This window comes from Lathyrus oleraceus, chromosome 4 (assembly GCF_024323335.1).
Source record: "Lathyrus oleraceus cultivar Zhongwan6 chromosome 4, CAAS_Psat_ZW6_1.0, whole genome shotgun sequence".
Taxonomy (NCBI): domain Eukaryota; kingdom Viridiplantae; phylum Streptophyta; class Magnoliopsida; order Fabales; family Fabaceae; genus Lathyrus; species Lathyrus oleraceus.
Window position 1 is genome coordinate 484450785 of NC_066582.1, and position 13969 is coordinate 484464753.

Consider the following 13969-nt stretch of genomic DNA (forward strand, 5'->3'; position numbering starts at 1 on the left):
TTTTAAGTGTGAGGCAGGGAACCATTTATTTGTTTTGTTTCTTTATTTTGTTTTTAGTTTTTCTCTGTTTTGGTTTTTGTTTGCTTTCTTAAAAAAATTGCATGCTTTTTCCTTTGGTTTTTGAGTTATAATTATGAGTATTTTTCTTAGTTCTCTTGACTAAAGTCTTGTGGAGTGATGTAAAAAAAAATTTGTGCATTTTTAGTATGATAGGTATGACTAAACTCTAAATTGTATATCTTTAGCAGTAAATCATTAACCCTTGTGAGCTTTGAGCCTTATATGGATAACATACAAAAATTCATCTATTTCTTTCTTGTGTGATTCACTCATGTTTGTTAGTCTCTAGAACTTGAATTGACTCTTGTTGATGATGTTGTTTACTTGTGCACACTGATATGATAAAGGCAGTTTTGTTTTTTATTTTTTTAGCCAGTTAGCCAAAAAGTCAACCCTGAAATAATATCACCCCTTGTTTGAAACCCCCTTGAGGCTATTATCCTTTTTTTTGTTTAAAACTCATTACAAGACGAGAAGTGAAAAACAATGTTATCACCATATTCAAAGGGTTGAAAGAGTCTTGTTTGGAGTTGTGTGGGGTTGAATAACTATGTTTGTAATGTTTCAGAAGTTGGCAGAAAAAGAAAAAAAATGAAAAAATAGAAGGATAAGAGGAAGAAAAAATAGAAGTATAAGAGGAAGAAAAAAAAATAATTATGTTTGTAATATTTCAATACATGTCAATACATACTCCTTCAAAAAAAAAAGAGGAAGGAGAAGAGAAAACAATTGCTATAGAGTTGTTCAAGTGAATGAAATATTTTGTAAATTTAACTCCCGCAGTTTCTTTCAAGTCTCTTTTATCTCTTTGAATTTTAGCCTAGTACCCCTTAGGATTTATCTCACCCTTACCTTGGCCATGTTATAACCAAATAAAAGTCCTTTTGATCTTTGGGTGCATGTATTTCAACTGTGGATGTTAGAGTCCTTTCAAGCTTATGGTAGTACTAATTTTCATGTTGTGATTTGAGTGTAAACACTTAATCTAAACACTTGAGAGTTGAGTGAATTATATCCTGTGAGGATCTTACTGCTGTTGATGTACTTTTTGGTAAACTGTTTTTCTATCTGCTTTGAATGTCACAAAAAGTTGCTTACTAACACCATATTCTTGAAGCTTAGACTTAGAATTATGCTTATACCTTGTATCTTAAAAACTTTTGGAAGTGCATGTTTTGTTTTCTTTCCTTTTGTTTTGAAATTGTAATGTTGCTCGAAGTGCAAAAGTTCAAGTGTGGGGGAATTTGATCAATGCATTTTGATGCACATTCTTCTATAATTGTACTTTGGCATTTATCTAGTTTATTTTGCTTATTTTACTATTTTATTATGTTTTTAGAATTAAGTTCATGGTTGCCTTTAATCTATTTTCGTTTGCTATTTTCAGTTTTAGCGGTTATTTGATACCTGTCCACTGTTCGGATCATAACTTGAGCTATGGGATGCAGTTTTGCAAGTTCTGACATGCGTTGCAAGTTAGGCCATTTGTTGGGCCGAATTTAGGTTTTCCGGCCCAATTTGAATTATTAGTGAAACCCTTATTCTGTTTAAAAGGGCAGTCGTGGTACTGTAGCATTTACACATTATTCACGATAACTTTTTGCTTTTGTGCGATCATGAAGAGGAACTAATCTCCTAGAGTCAATCTGTTGTAACCGAATTTTCAAAGCTTTGAGGTTTTTATTCTATCAATTTAATTTCGTTCTCTTTCAATTCTTTTCTAGGAAATTTCATTTGCTTAATCTGTATTTTATGGAATGGTTTTGATTAAATTCGTATGATTGCATTCCTAACTATTAATCGTCATTTTCGTCGCTTTGTCGTTAAATTGCGTTTGTAAATCGTGTTTGCTTAATTCACGATTGTATTTATCCGTTTGCTTAATTCGGAATATAGGAATATAAATCTGTCATATATCTATTGCGCTTGTCACTCGAATTTGAATCGAATAGAGATCGAAGTCGCTTAGGGAATTGGTAGGTAAAAACCAATGATTAGCCGGAAACCGAAAACAGTTGATTGACTTATCTTATAATCGCTTATTTTAATCACTTTTTTTGCTTTGTTTTCTAAATCGACCACTAAAACATAAACCCCCCTTAAATCGATTTCATTAGGTTAAGAATAATACAAGAATCCTTGCGATACGATACTCGAGGTGTCGCTTCCCGTTTACTATATTTTATTACTCGTTTTTGACCCGTGTGCGACAGCGGATCAGTGTGCAGCAAGGTAAAACATCATTCCAAAGGCAGAATGATCCATATGATAAACCCACTTGACACATGTGTTACCGTTGTAATGGAAGATGTCACAGATCAAATGTTTGTCCAACAAGAAGAGTCGTTGTTGTTGCGAAAGAAAGTGAAGAGGAAGAGGAAAGAGTAGGACATGCAGTTGAGAATGATGAATATGTATAGGGTTGAGTTTGCAGAGGAAGAGTCTGATGAGAGGATAAATTTTGTGTTGCAGAGAATTTTACTACCATCCAAAAATGAAGGACAATGCAAGAATTTATTTAAAACACATTGTTTTATCAAGAACAAGGTGTGTAATTTGATTATGGGTGAAATTGGCAAATTATTTGAAGTTACCCGCAGAATTACATGAGAAGTCATACACCTTCGGTTGGGTAGGCAAGGCTCCTAAGTTCGAGTAACACTGCCTTGTAGAGTTCATATCTCCATCTGAAAGCATTACAGAGAAGAGGTACTTTGTGATGTTCTTGATATGTATGTTTGTCATATTTTACTTGGTAGGCATTGGCAGTTTGATAATGATATCACTTATCGAGGACGGAATAACGTGATGATGTTTATATTGGGCACACGTAAAATTGTTATGGCTCCTGTTCTGCACTTTGATAAAAATCTAGAAGAAAAGAAGTCTAGTTTCATGGTGATGACACTGGATGAAAAGGAGCTGGATGAGATTGTTAAAGAAAATGATTTTTTTGTTAATTGGTGAGTAAATGGCTTATGAGTATTGTAAAGGAGGAAACAACGATTTTAAAAGAAGTGCTAGGGATCCTGAAGGATTACAAGGAATTGACTGTAGATGAGTTACCAAACGATATGCCTCCTATGTGAAATAAACGCCAGAAAGTTAATACTTTCAATATGGGAGATGATGTGACGGCGTTTCTATGTAAGGCGAGGTTTCTAGTTGGTACTTACAACAAGTTGTAGCCACACAAGTATGGCATGTTCAAAATGACCCAAAAGATCAATGATAATGCTTATGTGGTAACTCTCCTGAATTTTATGAATATATCTAATATTTTCAATGTCGCTGACATTCATGAATATCAAGCTGGTGAGGCTCTTTATCAAGAAGAGAACTTGAGATCGAGATCTTCAGAGGTGGGGGAGACTGATGTAGAAAGGTTTTTTAAGTCATCCAAATTTGTTTCACGTCCAAAAATGCATTTTAATATTTTCTGCAATTTTTTATTTTATTTCTTTTGTTGAATTAAAAGTCCATTATGATTTTTTTTCTATTTTATTTATGTTTTGGATTAAAAGTCCATTAGAGTTTCTTTTTGTGTATTTAAACATCTTTATGTGTGGCCGTCAAGGTTATCTTTGATCATAATAAAATTCAGTATTTTCTTTACATGGTGAATTCTAGAGCTTATCTTACAAGTTTTGCGCTTGTAATTATGTGTTTTCATTCTAGATTTAACGTTTGCTATTCCTTCGTGATTCCGACTGCGTTGCCCAGACTCATTAGATTGTGATGAACGTTATTCATGTGATAGAAGAGACGATTGAGTATTGATGGAATTAGTTGGTGCATGAAAAGCATGATGGAGCTTCAAAATGGAAAAGCAACGAGTTTAAACAGAAGTATAATCACATGACAAACCTTCTAAAATCACATGTAATGACAGATAAGAATAGGATCTCTAGTTAAAACTAGGACATAATCAAATTTGTGAATGCAAAGAACAAAGCTTAACACGAAGGTTGCATGTGACTGGCACAAGTTTGTTTGTTAAAATAGGCGTAAGGCTTAGAAGCCCTGAATACTATAGAAAATGCTCTCAACTTCGGCTATTCTTGCTTTTCTTTACTGTTGTGCTATTATATTTTTCATCGTGATTTTCTTTCCAAGTCAATTGAATATTTGATTTCTTTAATTTTAACCAATTTTTAAATTATTTTATATTTATAATGATTGGATATCATCAAATTTAAACTCAGAACACCCCCTAGCAATCTGCAGTTTCTTTCTTTAAATTTAGTTTTTAAAAAATATAAAATAAAAAAAATAAACCATGAGTCCAAGTCCTAAGACACAAGCTTGAATCTCAATCTATGAATGAGATAAAAAAAAAAAAGATTCTTAACTTAACCTGTTACTTCACAAATGAAACAAACTAGTCTCATTTCTATCCCTTTAAATTTAGTTAAATAGTTTGTCCATCCATTTCGTTATTGTGTGTTCCTATGATTTATAGCCAATAACTACAATAAAAAAAATTCTTAATACACATTGTCACGCCAAGAACATCGGCTAAATTCTCTTACCTTAATGATAACAAAAACAAACCGTCACACCAAGAACATCTACAAAATACTCTTTTCTTAATGACAACAAAAACAAATCCCCTCAGAATAGAAACCCCCTCAAAGCCAGTGTGTCCAACATGATAAAACTAAATATGCAATTTAACTCGCTCGCATAGAAGAATGTGGGGATGAATCAGACTTTTCAACGGCTAGATAATGATCAAGCATATCATCTTCGTCATCTGCCAAGAAACAGATAAAGCTATTATTATGTATAAACTTTTTAGACAAAATAACATACAATTGGGGATAGAGAGCATAAGAAACCTTCGAAATCCTCATCATCATCAAAGTCAATGTCTCCCTCATCATCCTCATCCAATTCCTCGATAACTACAGCAGCCCCTTTCTGTGAACAAACAAAAATCATATCTATTATATATCCAATACAACCCTTTTATACAATTAGGTTAACTTGTATCATTGCTAATCTCTTAAAATTTAAGAGAATTATGAAAGTATCATTGCTAGTCTCTTAAAATTTAAGAGAATTATGAAAGTATCATTGCTAGTCTCTTAAAATTTAAGAGAGAATTATGAAAGATAATAATAATAGATGTGTTAAACCTTACTTTGGTTTCTCATTGTGTACCTATGTATAATATATTTGATTAGAAGTAATTCTAAATATATTTCTCGATAAAAGTCGCTTGTTATTCCTTACTATTATTATTAGAACCAATTTCTATCATATCTCACTATCCATTTTGAAGTTGGGCTATAAGTTGGGCTATATTAGAGTTTGGCCTAACTCATCTTTACAAAATCGACTTGTAAAATGAGGGGTGTCACTCTATATAAACTCTCACAAATCTCTATCTTTAATCAATGTTGGACTTGGGATTTTCCCAATACACTACCTCACATCCAACACTCTTTTTGAGCTTGGTGTGTGGGAATAAATGGTGGACAGCCCATGGTCCGATAGATAGACTCTGATACGTATTAGAGTTTGGCATAACTCATCCTTACACAACAGACTTGTAAGTGAGAGGTGCCACTCTATATAAATCCTCACAAGACTCTATGACTAACTATGAAACACGGACACCGGAACACGACACGGTTACTCCAACACCGACAATGTCAAAAACATAAGACACCGACACCGTTACATATATGTTATATTTAAATTTCATTTACCTATCTATTATTAAAAGAGTTAAAAATATCTTAATCAAAATCATTATTTTTAATTTTCATTCTTAATATTGTTTCAGTACATGTTTAACCCTTTTAGATGTGGGAAATTTGTCTTAAAAGATGTGTAAGGTGTGTTGAAGCAAAGAAAAAAACAAATTATTTTTTAAACACTTGTCTAAATTGTCCGGCATGTGTTGATTGAGTATCAAATGGGTGTCGGACACCAATATAAAGAGTGTCGAAGCAAAGAAAACAAATCATTTATTTGGGGAAACTTGTTTGACTTTTCCGACACTTGATTTTTCTGACACGTATCGTACAGGTGTCATACAAGTGTCGGACACCGACACGTTTCGGACACTGCAACACGGCTACTCCTAGAAGTGTTTGTGCTTCATAGATCACTAACTAATGCGGGGCATGAGATTTTCCCAATATGCTACATCATGCTGGAAATGGAGTTTCGAGTGATTGATGAACATGATTGATGAATACGATGCATAGTGGGAGCCATACATTGAGGAACATTTCCAAATGAGGGAACACCGGAGGAAGAGAAATTGACAAAGGCGCTGGTATAATTGAAATCATCAGCAAGTTAATTGGTGCACGTTCTAGCTTGCATTTATTTGGCATTTTAAGCTGGAATATTGGGACGTCTTACCTATACTGTACGAAGAAGAGCAGCCAATCGAAACAGAGTTGCAGAGGACTCAAGATTCATGCAATCTACAACATGGGACTAATGAAGAAACACAAGTTCTAATTGAAACCTTAAAAGAGAAGAATAGTGAAGGAAAAGAAACAAAGAGTTCATTGGAGAACCGAAAACATACAAAAGAAGAGGGGTTGAAGATCATAAGAGAAAGTATTGAAAGGAAAACGAAGGTTCTCAAGGAAGAAGAGGTCGAGAGTGCAGAAAAGATGAAGCAGAAGTTCCTCCCTGTGGGGCACCATAGTGTTCACTGAACTGCCATTGCATTGCAGAGTCCATTCTCCGCAATCGTTCTAGGCTCTTGTTTCTGGAGTACTGACAACTGTTGTGAGGGTATGAGGTGATTTGGTGGACACAAGGCCTACTACTGCCATTCTTTGTTTTTGGACCAAAAGTACCACCCAAAACAGAATAATTAATTTATTAAGTGTTTTAAGTGATACAGATCCTAACGAATTCAAAAGCTAGGACACATTTTGACAAGTGAACTGGGGGTTATTGTGCTAATTTTGATAATTTTATGGCTCACAAGTGACACGACATTCCTAATAATCATCTCAATTGTTAATGTCTCATTTTGTAGGCACAGCAGAAAGTTTTTTACAAGTAAATTAATTCAATGTTCAACGCATATTTTAGTCATATGTAGCAAATTATATGCTTTAAATTTATAACATAGAAAATGTCGATTTAAGGCATCAAGGTATAAACAGTAAGGGCAGAAAAATACCATCCTTCCACTTTCAAACCACTGTCTACCACTGAGTTTCTTTTCCTTTGGAGTAGCAAGCACGGACTCTGGCATTAGCCTGCAATCATGACAAATTAGTTCGGCATCAGAGGGAAAGTTGTTACTGCAGGCTATCAACCTTTAACCACTTCACTTGTTAAAAACACAACTCAGGTACAAATTTACAAACTCCCACCCTTAAAATCCCTAACGCTACTGATAATCAAGTGTTGCAAATGCTTTGTATTTAAAAATTTGTGGAAATGAAGAGATTTAGAAATGTGTGCCATACAACAAGAACAACTATAAGAGGCTTACTTGGCTCGTTCAAGTGCTAGTTCAGCCTCAAACCTTTCCCTCCATGCCAAAAATGTTTCAACAGTAACTGGTTCTCCATGGGGTATCACTATCTAAGAATGTTGAAGGATAAAAATTTGTTAGCCAGCTTTATCAATGTAACTTTTCGGACTTAAATGTGAAAAATCATTAAAAAAATATATATTACAGGAGAAACATATCTTCATTTTAAATTTACTCCAGGGAAGAATAATAAAAGGCATGAAAAAATTAATATTACCACTTTCACTAATACCCCAAACTATAGAATTATATTTAAAACATACAAGTAGACATATAAAAATGATGCTCGTCTATCATGTCCAATAAAATGGACAAATTTGTACGCACCACACACACACCGCCCCAGCTCCAGAGGATTACACCCATTTGAGGTGCAATCCAACCCCCGAAAACCCCTAAACCACACCTTACATATATTATCCGATGATCAACTTTCTGTTAAAGGTAGCAGTCAGTGTAGTCTTTGAAAACAAAGTTGGATTGAACACGGGTATGCAAATATCTGAGCAAAAAAGATTACTTCCATTGACCAAAAGGATAAAATCTAGACACGCCAAAGTGCAACTATCAGAGATGACGTCAATCAGTATCAGTAATCTTGCTAGCATTACTCAGTACTCACTAACCAATGAACTTTGGATATGAAGTTTAATAAGGGGACAAATTGCAGCTCCTCCTCCTAGAACTTTAACTAGTCTAGGCATATCAGCTTAAGTATCCTGCCACATCAATCAACCTCAATCCTTCTAACATGTATGTATATGAATTTTCCCGAGTTTTTTTATCAAAAAAAATCTTTAAAACAAAAAAAATAAATAAATAAAAAATAAAAAAGGAAAAAAACAGGTTAGTATATACTCTTTAGTCATAAATATGGCTATACATATCGAATACTATCTTAATCCAACAGTTTTATCATGTTCGCTTGTCCATGCTTTACTGCTACCTAAGAAATGCTCAGAATTCTTAAAAGAAGAATTGCTTTATACTTGAAATTCGTAAGGCATTTTAATACCAAAAAAAATATCATTATATATAGTAGATATTCTTACATCTTCTTTGGCGGCCTCCTCTGCTTCAGCAATCGCGCCATCAGGGTCCTCACCAAACCTCTCAGCCAACCACTCTTTAGCTGAGGAAACGAGTGTGTAGATCATAGCCATGCCAAGATTTTCAGATGCCTGTGTAACACAAGTTTTGCATCAAAATTTCCATAACTTGACAAGTATGCACAACAAATCTTGAGTTTCATACTCAATTACTCATCAGCCATTGTACAACATGAAAATGCATATGCATAACAAGTAGAAACATCATATTCAGAATACCCATTACAAAGTCTTTCAATTTGGATGATAACCAATAAGTATTATATTCATAATGGCCATTAAAAAGTCTTTCAATTTGGATTATAATCAGTGCAAATATAGAACAAAGACCAGTTCAGCTCAAGCAATAAGCAGAAAAACTGCATATGGTTAAAGACCGGCACCTCTTGTTGAAGTTTTTCTTTCAAAATCCTTAAATCTTCAGACGGTATTCCTTGCAAACTGTTTTGTATAGTGAAATATAACAAATTCGTCTTAATGTTAGTATACAATAAATGAAGTAAAAATGTATGCACTGCACTTGCGTAAGTTAGACAGATAAACAATAATAATATAATAGTAATTAAATACGGACCTGTTCACATTTAAAAGTGGAGGTTCGTCAGGATACTTTTCTGTATGAGCGAAGATCAAAGCCAGTTGAGCTGCAACAAAAAATACCAACCATGTCTTTTGTATATTATACATCAGAAGATTTTGGTAAATAAGCACCAAAAGTAAAGCCATATCTTAGGAAGAAACCGACTAGATATTCCAAAATATAAAATTTCAATAAAACTGACAAACGAGATGGAAAAAGAAATAATATATCAAAGAGGAAGAAACCTGGATTAGTAATTGACCCGTCCTCCTCTTCCTCCTGTACAATTTCATAACACAGACAAATATAAGGGTCACTTTTTTGCAAGTTCATGTGAGGAGAAAGATGTCTCAGTTGCCTTAGAACATTACATCAGTCAAAGAAAAGGCGGAAGTAATGGAAATGAAACCAACTTCTATATCCACCAGAGTAGTCAATAGCAGCGCTATCCCACTATAGCGTAGCGGAGGTCGACCGCTATGGGAAGAGGATTAGCAGTGCATAGCGGCCACTATAGGGTAAATAGAGGGATAACAGAGCGGAGCGGTTCTCGGCCTGAAGCGGTTTCTGGCCCACTATCCTATTCCCCTCTAAAAAACCGAAATTACCCCTTAAATTTACAACATTTTAAGTGTGACTTTGAATTTTCAATCAAATTTGAATTGAGACTCAACCTTAACCTTCCTTCATGGCCGTTTATGCACTTTTGGAGTCACGTGTGGTTTGGTTATTGAATATTTTATGAGTTGAGTTATTTGTTTAATTTTACATTAAATATAGGTTTATAATTATTATATGTAATTGTCCAAAACATGATCAAATACAGAGATCACCCCGCTATACGCTATCCCACTATTCATCTTTTGGGGTCGGCCACTCCGCGCCGCTATCCGGGAATGACTACTCTGATATCCACTACCGTTGAACTCTAGTAAAATGATGTACAGGAAGTTACTTTTAGTCAGAAGAAGACAATAATATAATTCCAAAAGGGTTCAATCAAATTCAACCACTACGTGCAACAGAAAAATGATCTATTCTTATTTTAATTTTTGAATAATGAAGACAGGTAAATTATGCACAAGTAATCAAAACATGTTAATAACAACAACATAACCCAACACGGACTGATTTCATAGTATAAACGCTACAAAAGATCAACAGTTGTGACCATCCATGACATAAAGCCAGTTTGGATAAATATTAAAAGAATCATGACATTACACATTAGTCGAAATCAGCTTATACATCTCAACTTTATTAAAAGTTCTCCTATTCAACTTCTTCGTAAACATCTACAACTTTATAAGAACCTTTTTCATAACTGAAAAAGTATAACTTAATTTAACTTAGAAGCTCCCATTAGATAAAAAGCTAATTCAAATCCTACCATATAGACTTCGACAAAAACAACATAAGTTTTTCTTTGGTTAGGCAGGGTCTGCTACATGACTACATCTTAAGCATATCAAAGGATGTCATTGTATTTTTCCATAAATCTATTCCTCGAATTTGATCACGGAAAAAATATAAACATAACAGCTAGCAATTTTTCAATTTGTAAGTAGCTATGCAGCACCGATACCACTAAAAAAAGGGGTGTCGTGTCCGTGTCGAACACCTACCCCAATACTTGTGATTACCTTTAATTTATTCGTTTTTAAAATCATTACAAGTGTCAGTGTTGTGTTTGAGGTGTCCGTGCTTCATAGCTAAAAGGCGGGTACATGATCTTTAAAAATGTACATTTTACAAGAACAAAAAACCTATTTAACTCAAAATGTATATACAAAAACTACATAAAGAGAAGGAAGTGACATTTTACCTGTGCAGTGACCTTAATCTGGAAGCACCTATTGGAAGTGCTTAAACCACTTTCACCAGAGTGTATTTCTATATCAAACAGAGAAAATCAAGCCATATATCTAAAATTCCAAATAAAAATAGTTTTTTTTATGATGATAAAATAGCATAAACACATAAAAACACACAAATTGGCACAACAAAACCTTTGAATTCATCCATAAGTATAGCTTCTAATGCTTCAATCTCCATTTCTTGTTCCTGCACGTAGTCTGTGTGTGAAGATAAAATCAAATAAGGGTTAGCTAAACGGCATCGTTTTGCAATTAACTCAAAAAAAATGTGGGAATTTTGCAGTGTAAATGGAGTTGAATGAAAACAAGATAGAAGTGGAGTGGAATTAGAGAATAGAATACCTGTCATGATAACTTGGTTGGATTGGATTGACGAAAATGGGTGTGAAGCGAAGAAAGTATAGGTTGAAGAAGAAGACCTAATTCACTCAGACACGCCCCCTTCCCAATTCTCTCTATTTTCTTCCATCCATGGACAAATCACACTTTAATTTTTTATTTTTTATTTTACTTTTATTTTTAAAAATAATAATAATAATAAGGTATTTTTTTAATCTCACTCTTTTTAAATTAAAAATATGTTTAGTTGTGATAATAATAATAATAATAATAATAATAATAATAATAATAATAATAATAATAATAATAATAATAATAATAATAATAATAATAATAAAATGAATTTTTTAATCTTTTTTTTCTAAATTAAAATTATGTTTAGTTGAGATTCTTAAAAAGTGTCGTAAACTTCAGCAAAGATACAAAAATCTCAATCAGATTCAACTAGTCATTTCTGAAGCTCATAGTGAACTTCGGGAAAAAATACTCTATTTTAAAAGCTAGAGTTAGTAGTTTAGAATTTGAAAACTCTGCCCTAAAAAGCAAAAGTAAAAATTTCAAAAAAATAATTTTTAAGAAGCTTCTATGGACATTGAATATGCCTCTAAGATTTTATGGACATTAAATATGCTACTAAGAGATATGTAATTTCTTTTTAGAATTTCTTACTAAAAACATAGATAGGAGCAAAATTGCTTCAATGATATATGAAATTAATGGTAATGGAAAAAGTGACATTAGTTATTATAACCCAAAAGATTTGGTGTTGAAGCCTAAACCCAAGAAGAAAGTGAGCTAGACTAGCATAATGCACTCCCATTTAATTTATGGTCACTTTCATTATTTATTTTCTGCCCATAAATCCAGTATTGATAAAACCTCTAGAAAAACTCATCTCATATGATCCAAAATATTGTAGGTACTAAAAGATAAAATTATTTATGTTACAGACATTCTAAGTAATAAAGATGAGACACCAATCATGGTACCTGAAAGTTGGACGCTCTCTACACATAAATGAAATAAGAAATATGTTCCAAGATCTGGAACTTGAGCCCGACAGCCTTATAGTTTCTGAAGAAGGCCAAGAGGGTAAGATCATTGGTTCAAAATCTATTGGTATTAACCTTCTTCTCTCTCACTTTAACATTGTACTTTGTGCGTAAATACTATCAAGCTTGATTCTAATTTTAAAATGCATCATGTTAAGATACTTTATTACATCCAAAATGCTACATAGTATGTAACACTTAATTAACATTGTTGACAAATCATTTCAAGTTGAGTATAATGATAAACTTAACCTTGAGAAAGTCAAAGCTAGTCTTTAATCTGAAGGTCTGAAAATAAGCCAATGTGATTGTGAGGACATAACTTCTGATGTACTTAACAAGAAAGTAAATAATCAAAAGCTCTGAAGATCTTCAAATCTCAGAGGCACCATTAGTGTTTTATGTAATAAGATAAGGTAAGCAGAGGTAAGTCGGAGTGTTTCACTAAAAAAATTAATTATCTTAAAATTTATGGTGGAGATCAAGTGTTGCATGTGTGGCTCTAATGTAAGACAATTGTCATACTTTTAGCTAGCTAAACGGCTGAGGTGGCCTATTGGGGATACTATTTCTTGGTTAAAGAGAAAAATCATTTCATTTCGCCTCCTTATTAAATTGTGTGTTTTCAAAATCTTTATTAATTATTACTTTCTCTATTTAAGCCCACAATGCACTCACTTGTCACACACTTCATAACTACTTCTCACAATCCACACTTGAAAGTTTTCATCTTCCAAACTCTCTCTCACCAAATCTTAAACCTTAGCCATGGTTGACTAGCAACATCATCAACAAGAGCAACAACAACAACAAGGTCAACTAAATCAATCTCATCAAAAGGAAACTACTATGATGGAAGGCATTCCTGAGATTTCGTTATCTACTCATATAGATGAGTTTGGAGTTTTCTGTGAAACTATTGTATATTTTGATAATCTATAGCAAAATGGGTTTGATCTCTCTCACGATGTTGCAACCCAGGGATGGGAAGTTTACTACAACAAGTTGAAGGGACCGATGTATCCTGCACTGGTAAAAGATTTTGCGATTTGTGTAGAAGTTGCAGATGTTCAGGTCTTCTCTAGTGTTCTGGGTCAGAAGATTCAATTTTTTTAGAAATCCATAGCCAAGCTTCTGAACCATGACGGGTATGGAAAGATATGTTATCAAATGTTTAAAAAGAGAGCAAAAATGAATGAAGTTGTGGCTACCATCTTTCAAAAAGGATTAGATTGAGACGTCAAGAATCTTAAATCTAATTCAATGATTTCGGCCAAGATTCTCTTAGGATGCATCCATCATCGTCCTACTGGGAACTATGTTGACTATATTAATGCTAACTAAAAATACATGTTGTATTATATGGCCAAAGGTATCAAGATGAATCTTCATTTCCATCTTATTTAAATACATGAGAGATAGATGGTCAA

At 33.4% G+C, this 13969-nt stretch overlaps 1 protein-coding gene across 1 annotated transcript; it reads right to left on the reverse strand.

Moving 5' to 3' along the window:
• Positions 1-4424: 4424 nt before the first annotated feature.
• On the reverse strand, positions 4425-11657 carry LOC127076428 (uncharacterized). The gene is made up of 11 exons (XM_051018083.1): positions 11491-11657; positions 11281-11346; positions 11097-11164; positions 9517-9550; positions 9266-9335; positions 9075-9132; positions 8635-8763; positions 7541-7632; positions 7223-7301; positions 4902-4983; positions 4425-4816 (listed from the first exon to the last, which is right to left on the reverse strand). Exons 1-11 carry the CDS (start codon positions 11495-11497, stop codon positions 4734-4736), a joined length of 768 nt encoding a protein of 255 aa, XP_050874040.1. The 5' UTR covers positions 11498-11657; the 3' UTR covers positions 4425-4733.
• Between the last annotated feature and the right edge of the window lie 2312 nt (positions 11658-13969).

Bases quoted from the DNA above. Each gene is read 5' to 3' on its own strand.
- LOC127076428 (XM_051018083.1), bottom strand. The intron at 9,336-9,516 runs GTTTCTTCCTCT...TTTTTGTTGCAG, and splicing joins CGGGTCAATTACTAATCCAG to CTCAACTGGCTTTGATCTTC. The intron at 9,133-9,265 runs GTCCGTATTTAA...TATACAAAACAG, and splicing joins CCACTTTTAAATGTGAACAG to TTTGCAAGGAATACCGTCTG.